Here is a 26,214-nt window from a genome sequence, read left to right on the forward strand (position 1 = left end):
CCACTCCAATTGGGGCCTTTTCTATAATGTCCATGAATGACCCACTTTCCCCTTTAAGACCTCAATTGGAGCTCAGGGTGGGGGAATGATGTGCCTCAAGAAAGCATGTCACTCCCTCCTGCCATGCTAATGGCAGCCTTAAAGGGGAAGGTGTGTCATTCCAGGACATTATTGAAAATTATTGAAAATCCCCCCTGACACCATGGAAAGAACAAAAACCAGGACAAATCCGGGAAAATCCTGACAGTTGGTCACCCTAGCAGAAAAGCCCTGCAGTGGCTGCGAACTACTTCTTCTTCTTCTTCTTCTTCTTCTTCTTCTTCTTCTTCTTATTATTATTATTATTATTATTATTATTACTACTATTATTATTATTATTATTTATTTATATAGCACCATCAGTGTACATGGTGCTGTACAGAGTAAAACAGTAAATAGCAAGACCCTGCCGCATAGGCTTACAATCTAATAAAATCATAGTAAAACAATAAGGAGGGGAAGAGAATGCAAACAGGTACAGGGTAGGGTAAGCAGGCACAGGGTAGGGTAAAACTAACAGTAGAAAGTAACAGTAGAAGTCTGCACAACATCAAGTTTTAAAAGCTTTAGGAAAAAGAAAAGTTTTTAGTTTGTGTCATATAGCTGATAGAGCGCAGATTCACAGCCAATGTGGGGCTTTGAGTGTGTACAGACAGCCCCCAGGTGTCACAAAGCAAGCCAAGCCTAATACGTGACAGAATGTTGGGATGTGACAAATTCTGTTGCCTCTTCAGCCTGGGACTCGGAGTAGGGGGCAGTTCTAGAAGCAGTCAGAAACATAGATCTATGCTGACAGAATGTGAAAAAACTCTCTCTCTCTCTCTCTCTCTCTCTCTCTCTCTCTCTCTCTCTCTCTCTCTCTCTCTCTCTCTCTCTTTCTGTGTGTGTGTGTGTGTGTACACATACAAACCCATCTCCCTTTGTAAATCAAACACAGAACAGTTGGAAACATCCATTCTCCAGCTTACCACAGGGATCATTTTAATCAGCCTCGAGCTCCTCTAATGCTGTGGAAATCTTTGGAGGACCACTGTGGATTTCGCCATCCTGCTGTGCAAAAAGCAGGGCATACACCGTGGCTCTGATATTTCTACTGCTGGAGGAGATTCACATCTGTAGGTAAATACGCCTTTGGTGGTTGTTCTTTCTCGTGCTTTTTAATGAAGCTGTGTGTGCTTTGGAGCAGAAGGTCAGCAGGTGTGCAGGAAAATCTTTAATCTTGCATTTAGAAGCCATGGGTTGTGGGTCTCAAAGCTGTGCCGAGAACAGGCACCAGAGTTTTATGTTTGAGGCATGCAGTCACATACTCTCAGCTCAACCTACCTCACAGGGTTGTTGTTGTGAGGATAACATGGAGAGGAGGAGGGTTAAGTACGCCGCCTTGGGTTCCTTGGAGGAAAAAAGGCGGGATATAAATGTAATAAATAAATAAATGTAATAAAATAAATAAAGCAACAACACATACATTTGTGGATATAAATATATCAGAGGTTTGGAAGATGGGATTGATTATGTATCTGTGCAACCAGTAGATCTGCACCTGAAATACTTCTTTTATAAAGAAATTGGAGGCTTAGATAGTTGAAAACCTGTTGCTACATACAAGGTTAAACAGCTAGAAATGGGGAGCGTTCACTGGAAAATTATGTTCTTAAAATAAATTCAAAACAGTGAAAAAGCTAAATAATATCATTGGTCTCAAGGGGGCACATTCCAGTGGTGGGAGGGGCCAAAGTCAAAAGGGAAAAGGACATTAAAAGAGGTGTGGCCCAAAATGCAAAAAAGCACACCAGCGTATTGTAGCTTAAAGATGTTACTGCCAGTAGCTAAGCTTTAGGAGACTCATTTCAACCTTTTAGCATGTGGGGAAAAAACTGCATAAAAGCCAGGAAACCACCAAATGATCAGTGGATGGAGGAAAGGGGGTGGAGTCAACCATTGAATAAGTTGGTAGAATTTGTTTTTGGAGTGCTCCATACACCCCTGTGCAATTCACCCTGTATAAGTGTCTCCTCACTCCTCTATCATTGATTATAAAAGTGTTGCATTGGCCTACATGTGGAGTAAGAATGGTATTGAGTAAAAGCCCCAATATGTTATGTTTCAATGATTGGGTTTGCACAACATGCTAACCTACACTCAGTGGTTGAGTGTGGGTTGTTGTTGAACTGTGGCTTTTTTCTCTCTCCCCCCCCCCCCCCGTCTTTCTGTCTTTCTTTTTGCTGAACCATGAGTTAATGTGTTGTCTGAACCCTGGACATTTTTTGCTGGGTGGCTTGTTAACCATGTAGTGTGGCTTATTTTTCTCAGACAAGCCACCATGATAACCCATGGTTTGTTGTTGGGTTGGTCAGGGTGGTTAACAAGCCACCCTGCGGAAAATGTTCTGGGTTCAGACAACACAACAATCCATGGTTCAAGAAACAACCCACACTCAACCACGGACTGTGGGTGAGCATGTTCTGTGAACAGCCCCACTATTTTGAGGAACTGAAAAATGGTAACTAAATCGGGTATAGGCTTTACAGGGTTGCAGAAGCTCTATAACAGGCCTGTGCAAATTGTGAGTCATCAGGCCAAACACAGCTGACAAGCTACACATGGTAATGTCTGCTTGAGATTGTAACAACAAGCACAGGCAAGTAGATGGGCTGTATTCAGTTTGTTGGTTCACATTCTGTGCAGCCCTGTTCTATAACCTAGACCACATCGTCAGAATTCAGCTGGAATCCTTCATTTACAAAGCACAAGGAATTACAGAACCCATCTGGTCTTCCTTTAATTATTTTTCAGCACTGCAATCTAAGCACGTATAATCTGGTTTTGCCAGTAAAATGGACATTCTACTATGGGGTGGGAAGTGGGTTTGACAGGCATTTGCAGTAGGCATTTTCAGGACAGAGAATGTGTATTGAAACCACTGTCAAAATTACACAGATAGTGCCCAAGGCACACAACTACTAATGTATATAAAAATAGATATCAAACTGGGGTACGCAAGTCTTAAATTACAACACACACACACACACTATCATCACTGTGACAGTGAGAATACAGAAATACAATTATTTCCAAGCTGAAAAGGCTGAATAAACGATATTTGAAGCAAACTGTTAATCAGACGGTGATAAAGAGCAACAAGCTGTATCTTCAGTCTTATGAAGAAATTATGGCAAAGTTAAACAGATTTCTTCAGTGTCATAAACAGACATCCGGTATATTTTCACATCCTGTTTCACAAATGGCTTCATCAGCAAATATCGTATAGCAACACTATCTCATTGGCAATTGCCGTGGATGATAAGAAGGAAATATTCTTCCACTTCGTATGGAGAATTGCTTGGAAGTCCCAGCCAAACTGGTAATGCCTCAGATACGGTGAACTCTCTGTGTAATATCTGTGTACACTATCTGTGTAATTTTGACCTTAATGACTACGGCCTTCTCCAATGATTTGTTGAAACCACTGTCACCACTGTTAGAATTTCTTTCTTCATTCTCCACTAACGATCTTTAGTGTCAGCAGATTATCGGTGCGTTGTGAGTGCGGTCTTTGTGTTGATAAAACCTCTTTCCAACAATGAACTTATGTAGTGAGTTCCAATGACTGTATAACCAAAATGAGAGGAGGCATCAGTGTGCTTGGGGGCACACAGGACTGCTCCCCTGGAGTGGCGGCTCCAATGGCAGTGGTGCGGTGAATCTACTCCAGGTTTCAGTCACAAGCAAACAGAACTCTAAGGGGCTTTGCGTCTTGGCTAGCTCCTTTAGAGTTCTGACTGAAACCTGGAGCGGATTCACCACCCCGCTAACATCAGAACCACCAGCCTCCTCTGGACTATACCATTTATGCCAATAGGATACACTGCAACATTTTGTTGCGGGTCCCACTTGTTTCTTCTAATACGCAACTCAGGCGATTGAAGGAATATGAGTTTAGAAAAGAGTAGTGGCTTCTATATGCTGGGAGGAGGGCCAGTTACAAAAAAGAAAAGAAAAAACCTACATAAATTTGTAAATTAAAAGAAAAGGCCATTAATCACCACCCCTAAGTCAAACGGCCTAACAGAGGCTTATGTGCTTATAGAATGTTGAAGGTAGTTAATCCTACAAAGAGTGGGATGGTTAGGTCTGAAGCAGCCTTCCCCAACCTGGAAACCAAAAGAAGGAGGGGAAGGAAAATGGAGGGCAGAGGAAAAGGGGGAATGATGATGATGATTTATTACATTTATATCCCGCCTTTTTTTCTCCAAAGAACTCAAGGCTGCATACATAATCCTCCTCCCTTCCATGTTATCCTCACAAAAACAACCCTGTGAGGTAGGTTGGGCTGAGAGAGTCCGTGACTGGCCTAAAGTCATCCAGTGGGTTTCCATGGCAGAATGGGGACTAGAACCCAGATCTCCCGACTTCCAGTCCAATACCTTAGCCACTACACCACACTGGCTCTCATTGACCTGCTCAAGCCCCTGATAGCTATTAGTGAGCATCCTGGAACAGAGGGTGAAAGTTTTGGGGGGATGCTTTTCCCATCTCCAGAAATGCCACTCTCCATGTAGGTTTGGGGCTGGGGGCCCTCTAATTCTACATAGCAGAGCTGGGGAAGCTCTGGTGAAGAGAAAAAAGAAGTCTGTCACGACACAGGCCTCACACACCAGGCCTTGACGCACACAAACCCTCCTCAAGCCAAGCACCACCACTTGAACAACCTGAGGGTAGGGTAAAACACAACCTTTCCCTCATATGGGAGGGTAAAGGCTAGAATCTGAAAAGGTTTTACTGTGTGTGTAATAAGCTGAAGGTTATATATAAGGTGTTTACGATATTAACTGTAGAGCAGGTGATAAAGCCAAGCAGACACATGGTTTGAGGTAACAAAACAAAAATAAAATGTTTATTTTTGTTTAACAGGTCTTAGTTACTTCAAATTCAAGTTAACCTGCTTAATCTACTAGTTTTAATAAAAACAGTAATTTTAAGTCTCTTAAAATCTTATCTCCTTTCACTCTCCACACCACTGACAATCCTAACTGACACTCCCAACCAACTAACCAACCACCCTCGCTCTAGACTCCCCCATTTATACTTCTCCCCCCTTTCACGGCATCATCAGCCACACCCACTCAGTCGAACATTCTGCACTCACTAGACATACAAAGCCAGGCATACCTAAGGGAACAGAACTGTGGGGTAACGCCACAAAGTCCTTTTTCACTTCCGCTCTCCTGCAATCCATTCTGTCCTAAGAGACATGAACAACAGCACAGTTCCAGGCTGTCTGGGAACGTGAATTGGATCACTCCCCTTAGGGACGGGGGATTCGTTTTTGTTGCCGGTCCCGCTTGTCTCCCATTTCCCCTTTCCTTGCCCTGATGCTTAGGGAAAGCCATGGTTGTGAACTCTAATAAGCTGTTTGAATTTCCTGCAGATCCCTTGAGAGAAAACTGCTGAGAAACTAGGCTTTTGTATGGAGTTTAATGGAGAACTCTGCAAAGCTGTTGATCAGTTGGAACAAAAAAGAAGAAGTGCTCTACTAATGCGCAACGACTATTTCTTCTCATGTTCAGAGGTTGAGATCTGGCAGTAAAAACATTTTTTTGGCCAGTGTGCTAGCAAGGGGGAGGAGAGAGGAGATTTCACTTTGGAAAGATTTGCACAGCTTTGTGGGTTTGTTTTTATTTTATTTTAAGTGCCAGCTAAAACAATTTTTGTTTTGTCTTCAGTCAGGGGGTTGCTCTCCTACAAATAGTAAATCTCACTGAAATCACTATGACTTAATTCTTAATAGAGATGCATAGGATTGCACTGGACAAATCTGAAAAGGAATATTCAATGGAAGGTTCCTGTGTCACTATGGCAATGGGTTGTTATGGTTGTTTTTAAATCTCCCCCTTGGCTTTTCTTTTCTTCTTTTAACGTTGTAATCCCAGAACAGTTGTGGGCTTTAAATGTTTTTATTTATTAATTAAAGAATCCTGCTCACACACCCCCCCCGAAATCTAGGCACGCAGGCTACTAAATCGTGTGTTTTGTGAAATTATTTAGTGATGTAGTGATGGCCACCAATTTGGATGGCTTTAAAAGGGGGTTGGATAAATTCCTGGAGGTGAAGGCTATCAATGGCTACTAGCCCTGATGGCTGTGTGCTATCACCAGTGTTTGAGGCAGTGGGCCTGTGTGCACTAGTTGCTGGGGAGCATGGGTGGGAGGGTGCTGTTGCACCATGTCCTGCCTTGTTGGTCCCTGGCCGATGGCTGGTTGGCCGCTGTGTGAACAGAGTGCTGGACTAGATGGACCCTTGGTCTGATCTGACATGGCATTTCTTATGTTCTTATTTGCAAGCCGGTAAGAGCATCTGTTATTTGCAGAATGTATTGTTTTCAAGAAGCTCAACCTCCGCTTTTCTTGGGACACAAGAAATATTATTTCTGGTTATACTATTTTTTTCTCCTTTCAACATTCTTAATGAACTTGTTTCTTATACGTATTTTTTTTTACCCTTGATGTACTTATGTGTATACATCGTGTACATTGCTTTTTTGCCTAAGCGATGCATATAAAACCCTTCTAGAGCACAATCCTGTGCATGTTTGCTAGAAAAAGGCCTACAACTTCCAGCATGCCCCAGCTAGCCATGTTGGGAATTGTAGGCCATTTTTTTTTGGTCTAAACATGCATAGGATCTTGCCTTTAATTATTTTAATCTTTTAATCCTCTCTACTTTATCTTTGGCTGTTCTGATAAGGACATGCTATTCTGTGCTTGATTTTAGTAGATCCATGGAGAGTGAAGTTATGAATGATTTAATTTTGTCCATATGCATGCAAATCAGAATTGTATTGGTGGGTCTGGTAGGGCATTGCATTATGCATCTAACGATATTCTTCTTGAACTGCTGTTGGCATTGCTAAGAGCCACATACATATTTGGGTAAAGATACATGTTATTTATGCTTTGTCTATTTATTGTAGGCCTTGGGGCATAACTTTCTATGACACAGGAGATATATACTTCTCTCCCTCTCTCTCTCTCTCTCTCTGTGTGTGTGTGTGTGCATAAAATTGGGATTGCAGTTCTAGAAGAAGGAAGGTTTAATCCTTTTATCCTGCAGGGGAAAGCCATAGGCATTATACAAGTTTCCCCCTACTGGGCAAATGGGCAGAGACTGAAACATCCAGCAATAGTGACTTTAAGGAGGCACCAGAACCAGTCACTGGTCCTTCTGAACTAGCACCCACTGCCTTGTATCTCATATCTTATCCATGCAGTCACCAAGAGGTACTGCTGGAGGTCTGAGGCGTAGGCCGCAGACTAGTGAACAAAGAGACTATGAGGAGCAGTCCCCAACCAGCTCTTCAGCCCTCCAACTTTCACTCACCAATACCTAAAGAAAGAGGTTGCTGGGCCTTTAAGAGCCAAATGCAGCCTCTGGGGGTGGGGGGTGGGGTGTATGGAGCTTCTAGGAGGGCTTTCCTGGCCTGACTATAAATTCCTGTTGGTTGCTCTGGACCAGTGCTGGAGTAAGTAGTCAGCCTTATCTTCAATACTGCTGTCCAGGGTCCTGAAATTAAACTAAGTCCCAGATGTGATTCAGCTGCCAGTCCCACTGCATGCCTCCTTGCCTGTGCTATTGCCCAGAGCGAATGATGGAAGCCCAGATGGACCTAGGCAGCAAATAGAGGAGTTTATATATATATATATATATATATATATATATATATATATATATATATAAAAAAAAAAACTGGAGGAGATCGTAATCATAGATCTTCCTTGGCATTCTGGTTTCCTAACCCTTTGCTATTTCTTTCTACATCTATCATTCAGGTCACACAGTGGCCAACAAGCTGCCTGTGGGAGTCCCAGAAATAGGACATGAGTGCCATAGCACCCTCCTGATCATGTTCCTCAGCAACTGGTGCACATAGGCATACTGTCTCTGATGCTGGAGGTAGCACATAGCCATCAGGACCAGTAGTTGGTGACCCTGTTCAGATGACACTGTTAACCATGCTGGTTAAGGGTTTTGGTTAAGCCGCAGGGTTAACAGTGTGGTCTGACATGTGTTTTCCTTAACCAGGTGCGTCCACTAACCACATTGTGGTTGGCTTCACTAACTCTCTTCAGCAGCAGGGTTAGCAGCACTAGCTTTGGCTTAAGGTGTCATTTGCCACACTCCTGTGGTTAAGGGAACAAAATCATTGAGCTAGCAGTATAGGGCCTGAAGTCTTTTGGGATCATGGAGTCAATGTAGAAACTTGATTTTAAAAAATGTCTCTCACCTATGAACCTGTTTGGTACCATTTGGTCAATTTCTATCTTCTGAAGGCAAATGAGTTGCTAACTTTCTGGTATGTTGAATGGCTGGAAATAATGACGATCATAATTATAGTGAATGTATTTTTGTGGCAGAGGATGCACCTTAATATACCTGTAAATTCAACAGAAATGAGAAATGCTAATAGGGGTTGCTAATTTCCCCCCTCCTTCTAGTAGGCCTCTGGTGCCATTACTAGCACATGAGTTGTAGACATTTAACAGGTATAGTGATTCCCTTTGCTGTATCTCTGTTATGGAAAATGGCACCTGTTGAATTTCCTCCATCATGGATAGGAAATCTGCTGGAGGAAAAATAATGGAAAAGATCTACCCAAAGTAAATCATCTATTATATTTCTATACCGTTCAATAGCTGAAGCTCTCTGGGCGGTTCACAAAAATTAAAACCACAAAATAGAGCATAAATTACGTTACAAAACCAGAGTAAAAACCGAGCAGCAGTGCAGAGATTTAAAATGCAATAACAGATTTAAAACTGCAGAGCGAAGAAACTGGAACGCTAAAATGATAAAAAAAAAAGCCTAAGAAATAAAAAGATGAAAAACGAAACCATTCAGAAATTCTGCAGGAACATCATGCCGGAGTCCCACTGATCTAATCTCATTAGGACTCCAAAGAGTTTAACTTTGTGTAGATCATTCCCTATTCATTTATTTGTTGATTTAAAATGTATATCACTCCTTAATGTTTTCAAAGTGGCAACAATGAAATAAGCCAAAAGGGAAATGCCAAAATCTAATTACGAAACAATCAAATTGAGCAAAAATTCCAAGACAAGTGAAAAAAGAACAACAGTTCTTCAGTTAAAAGCACAGCTATACATTAGAAAGTAAGTTCCAGCAAGGCAAATTTTAAAACTAAACTTCTATAACCAAATTGTTTTCTAAAGGTGAACAAGGGGCTGAATAGACATGCCTCTTTGCGCAGAGAATTCTATAACTGGGGTGCCACCACCAAAAAAAGCTGTGGATCGTACAGCCACCCAAAAAGGGGTAGAAGGACCTGTTTCGAAGATCATAATGCATAAGGAGACTTGAATAGGAACTGCTGACTCTACATGCTAACAGTACTGAGTTTATCCTTGTTGCATATGGTGTGACACTTTGAACCATTTGTAATATATTATAATTGTGGCACCCCGGCTATGGAATGAGCTCCCTAAGGAGGTTCGCCTGGCACCTACACTATATTCTTTTATACGCCAGGTGAAGACCTTTTTATTCTCCCAGTATTTTAACAGTCTATAAATTAATTTTAACTTTGCTGTTTTAAATTTGTATTTCTGCACTGCTGCTGATTTTATCCTGGTTGTCCTTTTATATTGTATTTTATATTATGGTTTTATACTGTTGTTTTATACTTTGAATGCTCTTAATTTTTGTGAACGGCCTGAGAGCTTCGGCTATTGGGCAGTACAGAAATGCAATAAATGAATGAATGAATGAATAAATAAATAAAATAATTGTTTTAGAAAACATTTAAATATCATAGGGCCAAATTTGGCATCTGGCCAAGTTAACACCAGATCGATCATCTGCTCATTTGACAGGGCTTCAGATAACATATCAATACCCCTCCTCTCACATTAATCCCCATCATCAGATCAGCCCATGCCACTAGCAGAGGACAAAAGCGAACATGGCACATCACTCAAACAAAGACCTTTAGGCAAGGAACAATCCAGAAGATTCAAGCAAGTAAATCATTTAGGCCCCCTTTTCTCCGCAAGCTAAGTGGCCTAGCGATTAAAACAAAACAAAACAAAACATTCTTCTTCTCAATTCCAAATATAACCATCTTATTAAACAGTTCAGCCCCTACCTTGCATATTTCTTTTATTTTATACATGTGTACGACTAAATGTGAGTGAATTAAAAAGTCAATCGCAAACGTTTACCCTTCCTGCTTTTTTCCTATATTACTGTGCTCTTTTGTCATTATGGCATAACACTTTCCTTCCTGGTATCTACATACATTTTTATCCTGCTTCCTGCTCAAGATCCACTTTATTGCTTGTGCCTACTGAAATCTCTAAGTGGCGGTCGTGGCATGTGCCGGCCAGGAATGATTAGAGGCTCATTTTGTGGTGAAAACGCTGCCATTTCAGCAGCTATCAATCAAATCAGAATGACAGTGGTCTCATTTATGTTCTCCTAGATCCCTCCCCCTTTAAAGATGACTGTTTTGAAGGGCATTGCTTTTGTCTTCTTAAAGTGAAGTAAAGGTTGCCAAGTAAGTAGAAATTAAGCAACCTGGATTGCTCATGTCCCTTTAGCAGCTGCTTGACAGGAAGGTGCTGATGTTTATTTTGTGAAACGTTTCCCTGGCTAATGTCTGCACCTCAAGCTACTTTCAAAGCACAAAGCTTTAAAGTCCACCTGAAAACATTGGCAACTTATTTTGGGGGATTTGGAGTGTTACGTAGGCCATAGCTAGACGGAGCTTTATCCTGGGGCGATCCTTGGGATCATCCCTGTGCATTCACATGATGCACAGGGGATCCCAGGATCAGGGAGGGATGATCCCTCCCTTGCCCCAGGATATATTAGGTAGGTATTTTAGCCTGGAGAGCTCTGGAGGCGCGAGCCTGCGGCGAGAGCAAAAGGGCTCTCGGCCTGAGGCTCTCCGCCGTGGGCAGGAAGCTCCTAGAACCATCTTTGTCACTTGAGGCTCAGGTGGCCTCGGTGGCACGGAGTGCTTTCTACCAACTTCGGTTGGTGGCCCAGCTACGCCCCTATCTGGACAGGGATAACCTAGCTTCAGTTGTCCATACTCTGGTAACTTCCAAATTAGATTACTGCAATGCCCTCTACATGGGGCTGCCTTTGAAGACGGTCCGGAAGCTGCAGCTTGTGCAAAATGCGGCGGCCAGATTGATAGCTGGAACAGGGAGGTTTGAGCATGTAACACCGATTCTGGCCCGCTTGCATTGGCTGCCTATATGTTTCCGAGCCCAATTCAAGGTGCTGGTCTTAACCTATAAAGCCCTACATGGCTTGGGACCACAATACCTGATGGAACGCCTCTCCCGACATGAACCTACCCGTACACTGTGCTCAACATCTAAGGTCCTCCTCCGAGTGCCTACTCCAAGGGAAGCTCGGAGGATGGCAACAAGGGAGAGGGCCTTTTCAGTGGTGGCCCCCCGACTGTGGAATGATCTCCCCGATGAGGCTCGCCTGGCGCCAACATTGTTATCTTTTCGGCGCCAGGTCAAGACTTTTCTCTTCTCCCAGGCATTTTTAACAGCTTTTTAACAGCATTTAACAACGTTAAGTTTGTTTTTAATGGACCCCACAATTGTTGTTTTTAAATGGATACTGTTGTTTTTATACTGTTTTTATGTGTGTGTGTGTGTGTGTTTAAATTGTATACTTTTAATGTTTACTATTTTTAAATGTTGTAAACCGCCCAGAGAGCTTCGGCTGTGGGGCGGTATATAAATGTAATTAAATAAATAAATAAATAAATATAGCCCTCCCCTTTTGCCCTGGTTTTTCCACGGTCCCGGACTGAGCCCAAGACCAGGGAATGTGTGGGCAGGCATTGCGTTTTGTCCTGGCTTCTCGCGGTTACTCCTCTCACCCCACCAGGGGTCGGGTGAGGGGAGTGGGAAAAATTGTAAAACAAACAAACAAAACACTTAACTTTTGCACACGAGCGCTCCTTCTTCTTTAAAAAGCAAAACAAAATGGCGGGCGCAACACCCCTCCTCCTCCTGCCCCCCGCCCCACTATACCTGACATTCTGGGACTTGCTGTCCCAGTTGCCTCTTCTGTGTGCTCCTTGCTGGCTCTCCGTTAAGAGTGGCTTCAGCAGAGCTGTCTGCCAGCTCCAGGGTTTCCCTGCCCACCTGCCCTTACTTGTGGCTATGCATCCCTTACAGGACAGCTCAAAGAACCCAAGTTGCCCCAGATGGGTGGTGAGGCTGGCGGTGGTCTCATGGGGTCTCTGGTTCATCTTGGAGCGTGACACAGGGGAAAGCCTGGATTCTGTATCATGCTGGTGCCCGAGACAGAAAGGTGGGCTTGGCTGTAGCATGCCCACTGAGCAGCCAACAACCCCACCCCCGGGCATTGACCAGTACCAGCCACCCAGCAGGGAGACCAGTGTCCTTTGCGAGGATCACACACTCCTGACCTGTGCAAGGGCCAGAGCGTACACACACACACACACACACACGGGTGTTACTGATTGATTGGCAGCAATATTAATCTTTAGCATGATCCCATCTTCTAGTGGAACACACAGCTGCCAGAGATGTTAATATTAACCTGGGCTCCATCAACTTTTGACCACACTAAGCTGCTTTCCAGGGTAAAGATGGGCCCTTTTGGCTCCAGCAACCTTATCATGGGCCTCCTTCCAGCCATCCTGCTCTCAGACGGCTTGTCAGTTGTCTCAGGAGAATTCAGCTAAATGGCACATTCACATCAAATAAAGTGGCCACCATCTTACCTGAGAAGCAGCAAGTGGAGTCCTGATGGTGAGAGGCCAGAACCAAAAGAGAGAGAAGGCAGAGGAGGTGGCCATGAAAATAAAATAGAAATCTGCTATCTCCTCATCAGAGTGGGAATGCTGACAGCCGTTCTGGTTGGTGTGACTGTGGTGGATGGTTTGTCAGTGTGGGAACAATGCCAGTGGGAAGCTGGAGCCAGCCTTTCCCCATCCCACATAAAAGCATGCACAGATTCCTGCATTGAGCAGGGGGTTGGACTCAATGGCCTTATAGACCCCTTACAACCCTACTATTCCATGATTCTATGTTTGGCATTCACTGAATTCATAATCCTAAATCAGTCCCAGGGGAAGGTCTGAAGGTACATGATGCAGTAACCCCTGTGGAGTTCAGTAGGACTCACTCCCAAGCCAGTGAGCTGAAAAAGCAAATGCCTTGGAGAAATGTTGTAATACAGGGGGCATTTCAAGGAGCAGTTCTTCCCATCTGCTGAATGTTTGATTGAACCACGGTTTCTCCTCAGCCCACATGCAAATGCATTTCAGCCAGTAAGCTGCTGCAAACGCTGAGAAAAGGGCCTGCTCCTGGGCTGAGTTGCTTCAGGCACCGTCAGTAGTAAACAACAGTTGTGCCTCTTCAGAGGCAAAGATGCCACCAGGCACAAGGAAGGCAAAAACAAACCGAGGGGGATTGGATACAAAGGAAGGGGGCAGGACTCCTGTTCTTGTAATAGTTGTATACACAAAGATGGAATTTTGGCAGATTGTCAGGAGGCCAAGAGAAAAGCTGCCCCCTTCTAAAATGTCTTCTGTTCTCCCTTGTTTTTGAAGGTACAGGAGTCCTGTTCTTGTTTAAACCTGACTATTTCAGCTCTCCTTGGGATCCTGTAGACCTGCTCCAATGGTATAATTTCACTTGCATCTTTGGCCATAGTTAGACCTAAGGTTTATCCTGGGATCATCTAGCGTTCGCCCCTGCCTGAGCACTGGATCCCCTGTGTGTCACCTAGGTGAACAGGTTTGTCCCCTGGATGATCCAGGGATAAACCTTAGGTCTAGCAATGGCCCTACTCCCCTCCCTGCTCCTTTCCCAGTGATTAAACAAGACAAGGAGTCAAGCCAAAGTGGCTTGGGACCCAAAACTCTACAGCGGAGGCTTTTCTCAGGATGCCTTGAATTCCTTGTGCGATGGCTACAAAAAGAGCCTAGTCTGTTACAGCAGTGGTCTTCAACTGGTCCAGACCCAAGGCCCACCTCGGACTCCCAACCTGCAATGTGGGACCCACTTTCACCATGTCACAATTGCCCAACATGGTGGCAATAGCTTTGCTGCAAACAATCTGGACTGATCTCATGACCCACTTCGGGGTCGTGACCCACCAGTTGAAAGCCACTGTACAGCATGCCATTTGTGGAGATGTCTCTGGAACCAACGCTGCTATCATTTCAGAACCAGGTCAAAATGTTTTTGTCTACCCTGGGCATTTTAAGCTGCTCAGTCTGTTTTATGTATGTTTCCTAAACTGCCATTCATTCATTCATTCATTCATTCATTCAAAATTCTTATACCCCAACCCTCCCTCCAACCTTTACTATTAATATTGTAAAGCTCAGAGCGCCTTACAATATGAATAAAACAAGGGCCAGTAAAGCAACAATAAACAACATCACAATAAAACAATTTAAAAATGCAAAAATAATAACCTAACCTAAAAACACTAAAAACAAATACTTTTGTAAATAACAAAAGGTCTTTAACCTGTATTTAAAAGTATTCATTTACTTTTAAATACATCTTTCCTGCTTTATGTGTGGAATTTATTGTTTTTATTACATATTTATTGTTTCCTGCCCTGATATCATTTATAAATATACACATAAATGATTAGGGAACAGATTTGAAGCTGCACATCTTCCATTCATTTTGATTTGGAATGGAACTTGGGCTACCCCGTGGGACCCTCCGCAACTTGACAGTGCTGTCCTCGGTTACTTGGTGGTGGTGGGAAATGCAACAGACTGAGGGATTACACCAGTGTACTGGCTGTTGTGTCCCTACCATTGAGCATCTGTATTTGTTGTGTCCCATTGTCATTCTTCAGGTAGCTCTTTTTATGATCCTTTGCAAGTTTGAATAGGTACTTTCTTGACAAAGGACCTCAGGACGAGTTCTCTTCCTGATTAGGTCATTTAGTCATTGGGCAAACTGTTGTTTCCACTATAATTTGCAGTTAGTCATGTGTAAGTAATTGGACTGGTTTGTACAATCGTTTGTTGAAGCTGCCGACCCAGGTGATTTGCCTTATTGGGAAGCTGAAATAACACTCAAATACCCCCATGGACTGTTGTTGGGTTATTGGAAGGTTGTTTCCACCTCCAACAAATCATGCTGGCCAGGATCTGATTGGGGATCCACACAAGGGATACCGGGCCTGATCCTGACACATGTTCATTACAAATCTACACAAACACAGGTCTTCTGTTGTGCGCATGGGCGTTTGACTGACTGACTGACTGACTGACTGGGAGAGTGTGTGCAGCCCACAAGTGTAAGAACAATTCCACTGCTCAGCTTCTGAATGCACAAGGCCTTGTGTAGGCTGAAACAGGGCAGACCTCTGGCCTCAGCAATGTTTAGATATTTGCTTTGGTATTCAGGGTCAAAATAAACATGTATTTCAACATGTTTAAACATGGAACTGCCCCAATTACAGAACAATGGTGCAGGATCTCAGGCCTGGGGCCGTTGCTGGCCTCTGCGGTTCCCCAGATGGCCCCGCCCATGCCCCCTTTCCCTGGCCCCACCCCTTTCATCCAACCACCAATACTTGGGTGCTTTCCTGGCTTTTGTGCAATTTCACCCCACTCTAAAAGGCTGAAATGTCTCCCCTCTGGCTGAGTTATTAGCAGTAAGACTTTTAAGCTAAAATATGCTGGTACTTTTGGCCCTGTCCAATTTCTCTTTAGTCCTACCCACCAATGGAATGTGGCCTCTGAGAAAGGGGGCAAGAATGTTTAAAAAGCAAACAAACCCAGGATAAACACCACCAACAAATGAGGGGGAAATGGGAAAATACCCCCCTTCTGCCTGCCAGTGCCAGCTCCAGGTTTCTGAAGGCCCTTGGGCAAGACACCCTCAATTGCCCCCTCCCTCAAAGAGCCTCCCTTCTCCCCACCATTGACATCAGCTTTTCTTCCTCATTCTCATCATTGCTTCCACTTGCTTGCTTGATAGACAGAGAGTCACTGAGCAAGTAGGCCATGGCATCTGCTCCTCCTCCTTCACACTACTGCTGTTGTCTGGGCCAGAGCGAGAGGCAGGTGAACAAGGGGGCTGCAATGGTGTACAAGGAGGGACAACTCCAGGGGGCTCTTGTCAGTGGGCCCCGGCTGAGGTGTGGGTCCTTGGCAGGGGCCCAACTATACCTACCCTTGACACCAGTTCTGCATGTGTCCAATAGCGCTTCGGATTTGGTGGTTCATCTGCCATAGATTCTCCCTCCTCTGCTCCCACTGGATTGGTTTGGTTAAATGTTAGAATAGGAACACTGATGGATATGAGAAAAAATGTTTTGAAATGCAATTGATGTGTTACTTTCCTTTTATTAATTACTGGCTTGATCTGAGAATGATATAATAGAACAGCTGAGCCTCAGGACTACATTATTTTCTCATTTCAAAACAATGTGGTGTTAATTATTTGGGGGAAACACAAACTACCCTCTCGCTTTTTTTTAACTATGGTCAAGCAAATGAAGCATACCTGATGATTTATAGAGCCATCATATTCTCGCTTCTGGATTTATACATTTCAGAAGAGATGCAAACAACAGAATAATATAAAGGGATTTTCATGGTTACAAGTCTCAAAATATAGTGCTGATAAACAGCGTAATTTCAAGAACATGAAATGTCAGTGATGATCACAGCAACTTTCAAAATCAAGTCACTTCACATACACATCTTTTGATTTAACAAAGCAGGACCTGAATTGTTGATGTGGTTCGAGGCCTAAAAGGGAAAATACATTTATAATCCTGTGCTCGTCTATCCCGAAGTAAGGGTATTGAGTTCAATGGACTTACGTCCAGGTAAGCGTGCCTAGGATTGCAGACACCCTTAATGTTTCTCTTCACATGTAAAGTTTTGGCTGTATCTGTTCAGAATGGTCCATAGCAGCCTTCCTCAAATTGTCATGCTCCTGTCTATGGCCTCTGACAATCATGAGCTGTGGAGGAGTTCCACCTATAGGCTTCTGTTCCAAGAGCATCTCCAATGCCACCCCAAAACTTGGAGGAACATTAGGAGCAATCTCATCGTGGGCAGTGTAAGCAGCTGTCACCAGAAAAACAAATGCACAGAAATACCCTGGAGCACGTGTAAAACATTTGCTTGGTTCCTGGCCAAAATGTCTTGCTGGGTTTCCATGGAAATAGCAGTTGTAGAATGAACTGTTTGATTAAACTGATGAGATGGACACATGGGTGGTCATGCCCACTTTCCTGCATGGTACAAGGCAGCAGGGTCCCCTTTTCAATATAGGATTGTAGCTCAGTTGCAGTGCACTTACTTTACATGCATAAGATCCTAGGTTCAATTCCTGCTCCTTTGAATTTTGGGGCTGTCAGGCAGCAGGGCTGGGAAAAGGTCCCCTGTCCTAGAACCTGGCTGCAGCAAGGGATGTCCGTCACTGGGAAATCTAGTCCTGCCCCACTTTGTACATATTTGAGGGCCAAGCTGTGGGTTTTCCCCAAACTCCAGGAACTTTTTGCCTGTGTTGTGTGTGTCAAGCTGTAATTTGTACAAATAGAGATTTGCACAAACTATGGCCCAAATTTGCACAACTTGCAGCCAAAATTTGTGCTGATTGGTATAATTTGTGAAAATTGCTGCCAATAATTCGCACAAACTGCAGCTGAAATTTTGCACACATCATGCGAATTACATACATTTGTGGAGAATTCAGATATAATTTGTGCAAATCAAAAAAACCCACAGAAAATCTTGTAGGTTCCCCCCGCCCTGTCTAAATATGCATAGGACTGTGTCCTTAGAATCTTATGAACTTTATAACTAGAAACCTTTAAAAGCCTGGGAAAACGTTAAAGAAAGTGTTTGCCTGGCACTGAAAAGATATCAATGTGGATACCAGGGCCTAATCTACACCAAGTAGGGTATTGCACTATGAAAGCGGTATATAAAAGGCAGGAGCCACACCAAGCAGGATATAATGGTATGAAAGCAGCATATGGTATGTGTCAACGGCCCCCAACAGTTGCCAGTGGACTTGAATACCGCTACAAACAGTAGTGTTGCTCCTACCCTTTATATACCGCTTTCATAGTGCAACATCCTGCTTGGTATAGATTAGGCCCTGGTGTGCCTCTCGGGAGAAAGCATTCCAGAACTAGGGGGCCACTACAGGGAAGGCCAGCCCCATAAGTTTCCTTTGGCCTGCCTCTTAAGTTTCAGACTGAGGAAGAACTCAGAGATGGCCCTTCATTGGTAATCTTTCTTCCAGTGCTACATGGCCAGCTACCTGTGAAAAACAGTTGCCACGTGGGCAATCAAGACTCTTTATCACTTCCCAATTCTTCTAAGGCTAAAGGCAGACACCAGTTTGTCAGAGAGCTGAAGGTGATATGTGTGTGTGTGTGTGTGTGTGTGTGTGATAGAGCTATCATTGCCTACTGTGCTTCACACTGATTTCTTTCACCCTCCCATTATCTCCAACCACATAAGGCTTTTGAAAACACTTTTGTTCTTTTCGAGCAGAGACAAGAGAAGGATCCATGCCAGGGATGGATCTATCAAACCACCTTCAATTCCCTTTGGTGGGCTATGCACCAAACGGGACTATTTTGTGTGCCTCCATATAAGCACACGTCTCGGCTCAGAGAAATGACAGTGTTCTCTGCAGTCCAACTGTGACTTTATGGTAGCACAGAAAATAGTTTAGTTTGGTGCATGGAATATGCTTCACATAAAATAGCTGGATTCAATGCATAAATACGTGTAAAACAACTGTCATGCATCCAGCTAGAGGCAGCAAGCAAGAGAAGAGAGAGTGTAAAGTGATTTGAAAGAAGTTCTGCTTCCCTCAGTATACATATACATTTCTGTTGTCCCACAGTTGTGTATGGTTAAGCAAGCATGGGTGGTTTCTAAAACAACATAAAAACCTACAAAACGTAGTGTGCAATCCTATACATGTTGTTTAGGCACAAAGAAGTCAAAATCAACCAATATGCAGACAATGTGAATGATAACAACACTCCAAAAATGAAACGGATGACAAGTAGCGTATCCAATTTATACATTTTTATAGGTTTTTCAAAATATTAAAATTCATTTTTTTAAAATTTTATAGTTTTAATTATCTAAACATAAACAGGTTTTAAAATGTGAAACGTTTCGGTATTAAAGACCAGCTTCAGTAGTGGCTGGCTGGGGAATGCTGGGAATTGTAGGATTTTTTTTCTTTCTGAATATACATAGGATGGTGCCGTTATTTACTGAAGTTGCAAATGGTATTATTATACATACTGTACCATGAACAGTGATCCGTCTTTTGAACCACCTTCAACTAAAAGCAGCAATGCACACTATTGCTTCTCTCCAGCCATTTTTTGTATCAGCCATTCAAATATAAAACTTGTTAATCTCTCTTTTTTTCTGCCCATTATTTTTCTTCACTTGTTTTTGTTATGCCCTCCTATTTTTCACCCCACTCTTCCAGCTCTAGCTTCTCAACATCCATCCTCAATTGCCATCTAAACTTTTCAGAACCAACAGTCCATTATTACACTCTACATACACTATTTGCCTTTGGCTATATATAAAAATGTTGATTGGTTGATAACATCAGGAACCCACACCGAGACAGAGGTGCTTGCCCAAAGCTGACCTTGAACCTAATGTTTCCATGTCCCGAAAGCAGATGCTATGCTCACTGGACTTCACTACCTCTCCAGGATTGGGCTCTTTCCAAAATTCATTACAACCAATACATTATTTGGATCGTTTCTTATTGACCTAAGAATGACTCAAGAAATTAATTACTTTGCACTTGTGTGCCAGAAAGTGCTTTATCTAAAGTGGCTGAGTTAAAACAAAACACAAACAATTTTACAATGCAACCAATATCTAACTTGCCTGTCATTTGCCTTTTGCTCTTTAAATCACATTCTTGTTTGAAAGGCATGAATCTTTCCCCTGTGATGAACTTTAGAAATTGGTGTTTTTTGATGAATTAGTGATATCAGTGGTAGCCACTGTTTGTTTGTTTTTGACACAGCCTTTATGCCATCCTTCTCCAACCTAATGTTTTCCAGATGGGACTAGAACTCCCATCATCCCCCAGTCAACATGACTAAGGACATCAGCCGAGACCAGCTTGCTCTGAGTGCTGCTGCCTTTAAAGGCAAAGGCAAACTCGAGATAGGATCTTTCCAGTTGTGGCACCTCACCTCTAGACTCCCCCCTCCAGGGAAATCTGTTACTTATTATAATTTAGATGGTAAATAGATATGTTTCCCTCTTTATTAGCTACTGCTGGTTTTTTTGGTTTCATTTTGTTGTGCTTGGCTACATTGTCAGATTTCTTGTTTTATATTTTGTTGCATCAGTAATCTTTTTTTTCCTTTTTAAATGATTTTATGAAAACCACCGTGGGCATGGAATGATGAATAGGCAGGGTAGAAATGCTTGAAATAAATGATTCTTACAATACCTTACAATTCCCCTAGAAGGTAGGTCAGTATATTCATCTCCATATTCCAGGAGGGTGCCAAAAGTAGCGTTCACACCCATGGATTTCTCTCCTTTTCTTCAGCCCCCATGGAGAGGATTTGAGGGGAGGTGGCTGGGTAGGAAGATATGAACCCAACCCCCCCAACCCCATCTCATAAGCAGTGGTCTCAATCTTGTTCAGGCCCTCATGCACTTATACAAGTTTTAAGAAATGTTAAGATCACTGAGATGCTACACATTTAACTAAATGTCTAGCTTAGCCTTGAGTGTATTCAAGGAGACCTTTGACCTGAGTTGGGTTTCTGACTCACAGTGTATGCCTTACAATCCTATACATGTCTACTCAGAAGTAAGGTCCGTTGCGTTGTCCCAGATATGTGGGTATAGGATAGCAGCCTTAGGCCACAATCCTAGGCATGTTTAGACAGAAAAGCCTTACAAATTACCAGTATTTCCCAGCAAGCATAGCTGGGCCCCCGTCTATATGCTCTGGAAGCCTCAGGGTGGCCCTGAATCTGCACTGCGTTGGTTATATGACACAGCCACCCTGGGGCAAAGAGCCAAAGAACCACAGCAGGGAAGTCGGGGTCTTACCTGACTTTTCCTGGCTGAGTGAGATCAGCAAGGCTCTTCCCCATCTGTCTTCGCTCGGGCGCTGTGCTGGGGGTGTTCCCAGGTGGAAGGCGACCTCTCATTGGCCACCGGAAGCTGGGGGCGGACTTGGCGAGCCTAATGGCCACCAGAAAGCCCACACTGCTTCTCTCTGTGTAAATAACTTGCTGCCACCCCACCCCAGCGATACTGCGGGGTTTGGTGGCGGAGAGGCGCCAACTTGGCCCCATGAAGACAGCCCCATGGTTGGGGGGATGCTCAGAATTAATAGGACTTTTTTTTCTGTCGAAACATATATAGGATTGTGCCCTTAGTCACACAAGCTTTCAATTAGGGGAAGGGGTCATTCTGTGGATGCCCTGTCTGACCACAGAGAGAACTTTGAGGGGAAGACAAGAAAATATAAAAATAACGTCATTATTCCAGGAAGCCTTTCCTTAATGACAAGCCATGGTGCATTTTGCACCTTTTAACATCTATTTTAAAGTATTTTATTCTGTTTTTATTTTATTTTATCTTGTACGCCGCTCCAAAATTTTCAATGGGGAGCAGTATATAAATATTGCAAATAAATAAATAAATAAAGCGACAGAGGCTGTGCTGTCCGTCCTTATCCTTGGGACTCTGTAACAATCAGTTCAGAGGCACCATCCGGTCAGGACTTTAGGGCAGAAGTCCAGGGCTTCACTCAGCAGGAGGAGCCGGAGGGCTCCCCAGGTGCAGCAGCAGCCGCATAGGCTTACCACATTCTGAAGTCAGTGAAGTAAGGCATCTCAAGAGTCCCCAAAAACAACCGAACTGCATCACTGCTCTTCTTGAAGTATACATTACAGAAAATCTGCCACGGGCAATTCCTGCCCTGCCCCATACTGGAGCAGCCTTTCTCTAGGTGGATTGGAGATGTTCGCCAGGCTATCCCGGAGTAGTTCTGAGTCCCTTTCCCACTGGATCTTGCATTATTCATCACTCATTGTTTTAGATGAACATTAGGGAAAAGGTTCCCAGAGGCAATAAAATAAAATAACATTGCATTGATCTGTCATGTGTTCCCCTCCCCTCCCCATTTTTCTTTTCCCTTTCTAGTTTCTTGGGAGCTTTCAGTTTTTCTCCTGTGGCCTCCAGTGCTGCAGCTAGATAATTTGCGGCCATGTATTTATTGGTTTGATTAGGGTGACCATGTGAAAAGGAGGACAGGGCTCCTGTGTAGGAAAGGGAATTTCAGCAGGTGTCATTTGTATGCATGCAAAACCTGGTGAAACTCCCTCTTCATCACAACAGCTAAAGCTGTAGTCACTCTAGCTAAAGAGGGAAGGGCTCCTGCAGCTTTAACTGTTAATAATAATAATAATAATAATAATAATAATAATAGGCGTTGTAGTTTTCACTTGACCATGAAACTCACTGTGTGACTTTGGGCCAGTCTCAGCCTAACCTACCTCACAGGGTTGTTGTGAGGAGGACCATGTAAGCTGATCTCAGTTCCTTGCAAGAGGAAAAAAAGCAGGATATAAATGTAGTGGTAGTAGTAATAATAGTAGCAGTAATAGCAGTTACTACTAGTAATACTAACAACAACAACCACACTTTGGGCAGGTGTAGTAGTTTTGCACATGGCTATGAAACATAGCAGATGACTTTGGGACAGTCTCAGCCCATCCTGCCTCACAGGGTTGCTCTGAGGGGACTAATTAAGCTCTCCTGGGTTCTTTGCAAGAGGAAAATAAATGTTGTTGTTGTTGTTGTTGTAGCAGTAATACGCTGAGTAGGTGTAGTAGTTTTGCATTTTAAACTTACTTGAATCGCCATCATGACTCCAAGGCTGAGTTCGGACGACGCGCTAATCAACGGTTGTTCCCCCTTCTGTTCTTATTACACCCCCCCTCCCCCGGGTTGATTAGCGTGTCGTCCGAACTCAGCGCAAGACTACAACGGAGCTTGCTTCTACCAGCCTCATCACCTGCCGCTGTCTGGGTGGTTCCGGTCCCACCCTGGCGGCCCGGCTGGGAGCCAAGGCGAAGCGCCCTCCCTCGCCCCCCTCCACCAAAGCCTTTCCGACTGGGTAAGCGAAGCGGTCTTCGTACCTACCTACCTACCGAGGTGGCGGCGGCGGCGGCGGCTGCTGCTGCTGCTGCCAATCAATAAGTGGGTGGGCTCGGGGGAGCGGCGTCCTTTTGTTCGGCCGCGACTTTGATTGTTGTTCATTCCGCGCCCTGCCGGCCTCGTGAGCGCGCCGCGAGGTCTGTGCCTGCCTCGCTCTCCGCCGCCGCCGCCGCCGGCGGCCGGGGCTTGCGTTGTGCGCGTGCCGTCTCTCGGCTCCGTCGCGCAGGGGCGGGAGGCGGAGGCGCCGAGCAACAGGGGCGCCGGGCAGCCACCTGCTCCCCCCTCCCCCCGGGCCCGCTTCGCAAAGGGCGGCCGGAGCCGCTCGGGGTGGAGGCATGCGTGGAGGGAGCCGTGCGGCGTGCAGAGCGGTGCTGCTTTCGCCCTCCGCTCTTCCCCCGCCGCCCCCGGCAGCTGTCCCTCCTCCCGTCCCCTTCGGTCTCCGTCTCTCTCCCTCCGGCAACTGATTGATTGCTCCCCCTTCTTTTTCTCTTCTCTGGCTCGTCTGCTGCTGCTGCTGCTGCTGCTGCCGCCGGCAGGACCCATTTGCTCCTCTTCGGGCTACAAGAAGGCGGATGATGAGATGTCCGGGGCCACGTCCTCTGCGGACCGGGAGGAGGCAGCCGCCCGCACCATTTACTTGAACCAGCCCCAGCAGAGCAAGTTCCACGACAACCGGGTCAGGTAGGAGAGACCACGCGTGCCGGAGAGCGAGAGCGCCAGAGGCAGTGGAGGGTGGAGGCTCCGATATCAGTGGGGTTGGGGTTCAGTCGGAACTCTAAAGGAGCTATCCAAGGTGCTGAACCCTACATCCCCCCCCTCCATGGATAGCTCCTTTAGAGTTCTTCTCTTCGGGCTACAAGAAGGGCTCACTGCCCCACTGACATCGGAGCCACCAGCCTCCACTGAGAGGGAGCAACAGAAAGAGAGAGAGCCTGCGAGGGTATCAGAATTGTGCTGGACAATACTCAGCCTTCCCCAGCCTGGTGCCCTCCAGGTGTTGGACTACCATTCCCATCATCCCCCACACAGCCACACTTATTTAGCGCACACATCTCTCCCCCCCCCACACACCTTGTGAAATTTCACAAGAGTTCAGGAGGAGAAAGCTATTAATGGTACTCGCCAATATCAGAGGCAGTGTGCCTATGTACAGCACTTGCTGGGGAACATGGGCAGGAGGGTGCTGTTGCACCCAAGTCCTGCTTGTGAGTTTCTCATAGGCAGCTGGCTGGCCACTGTGTGAACAGAATGCTGAACTTGGTAGGCCCTTGATCTGATCTGGCATGGCTCTTCTCGTGTCTTTAAGCACTGTCTACATCAGGGCTGGGGAACCTCTCTTTCCCCCATCCCCTTGCCATAGAAGTTGTGAGATTCCAACTCATGTGAGTTTAGCATGTGTGGCCAATGGTCAGAGGTGATGGGAATTGTAGTCTAACATACCTGGAAGGCACCAGGTTTGGGAAAGGTGCTCTGCATTGATCCACCAAGACATTTGGGGTAGATATCTAAACCTAAATAAGGGGTGGGCCTCCACATGTTTTGGACTACTCCTATCAGCCCTCGCTAGCATAGACAATGGGTAGGGATGATGGGAATTGTTGGCTAAAACATCTGGAGGGCCACCCATGACCTAAACCATGCTCAACTACTTAAAGCCCATGGTAAGCAGTCTCCTTTAGCTTGAGGGCTACTTTGAAAAGAGGGCAATGTGTGTATAGGATAGTTGGAGGAAGGGCCTGATCCCCAAATTCCACCACCCAACATTGCTAGCAAGTCCTCTTGTGCGCCTTCTGTTTTGCCTCTGAATTGGAAACAGGCAGTCTCTCTTTTAAGACATCTTCCCACAACTTGGTGCTTTCTGGATCGGCTTTTGGACTATGACTTCCATTAGCCTCAGCCATCAGGGATGCTGGGAGTTGTAGTCCAAAACATCTAGAGGGCACCGGTTTGCTTGCCACTTTCTGACCTCTGATCTTTGGACTTCCTGAAGTGGAGAGGGAGGGGGAAAAAAACTCTAGGCCTAGGAGGACATGTTTAGCCACCCTGAGAAAAACGTAGCTGCTAAGCTTGCGCATGTCAACACGAGGCTGGTTCCTCCTGCTGTTTATGCTCTCCTGGGAAGGATTTTCTTCTTCATCTTCTTTTTGTTGTTGTGGTTGCTTATTGGCTCTGGTACATGATGAAGTCTTGCCTCCCAAGAGACAGCAATAGTTAGCCAAGGAAGTGAGTTCCAAGCAAGGGCAGCTGAGGACCCGGAGCAGTTCAGATAGGAAGAGAAGGTCATCGGCAGGTGATAGATAATAGTCTTCTATTTGCAGGAGAATGGTGCTGCGGCCGGTAACAGGTGGGGCACAATAGTGCGAGATCAGTTACCAATGATTGTACAGTGGCTCTCTCAGCAGGACAATTATGAGAGCTAATAACAGACGGCGCTGTTGGCAGCTCCCTTTAGGAGAAGCAGCGGGAGGGGAGTTTACAGAGAGATCTTGCCTGATCCGAGTCTCTCGAAGGGGGCAGAGTTATGCCATGCATCTAAACTTGGTTTTTACACAATTTATTATGTCTGCGCAGTGTGTGAATGACACCCCACCCCCTCCAATCTCACTCCCATGCCGTTGTGTAATGCAGGGAGATTTGACCCCCCCAGCTGCTTCCAAAGATTATGTATCCAAGTAGGTTACATCACCTGCATCCAAACACGTGTCCAGGGCTAAATTTCTAGAAAGATGGCAGGGTTCAAGATGGCCCGAAATACTGCTGCATTGCAAGGTTATAGGTATAATCTCAGGTGTATGGAAGTTCCCTGTTATGTCAGGTAAAATCCAACACAGATCACCCCTTCCTACTCCAACCCCCATAACCACTCAAAATCTGCTCTGGAGGGTTGGGGACCTTTCAAGCAGTTTTTTTTTTG

At 44.8% G+C, this 26,214-nt stretch overlaps 1 protein-coding gene across 1 annotated transcript in view; it reads left to right on the forward strand.

Moving 5' to 3' along the window:
- The window catches only part of ATP8A2 (ATPase phospholipid transporting 8A2), a 464,367-nt gene that overhangs the window by 42,401 nt on the left and 395,752 nt on the right, over positions 1-26,214 (forward strand). The window contains exon 2 of the mRNA XM_063127035.1: positions 23,837-23,981. Coding sequence (XP_062983105.1) covers positions 23,837-23,981 — 145 coding nt within the window. The remainder of the gene's footprint in view (positions 1-23,836; positions 23,982-26,214) is intronic.

Source organism: Elgaria multicarinata, chromosome 5, assembly GCF_023053635.1.
Source record: "Elgaria multicarinata webbii isolate HBS135686 ecotype San Diego chromosome 5, rElgMul1.1.pri, whole genome shotgun sequence".
In the NCBI taxonomy this organism is placed as follows: domain Eukaryota; kingdom Metazoa; phylum Chordata; class Lepidosauria; order Squamata; family Anguidae; genus Elgaria; species Elgaria multicarinata.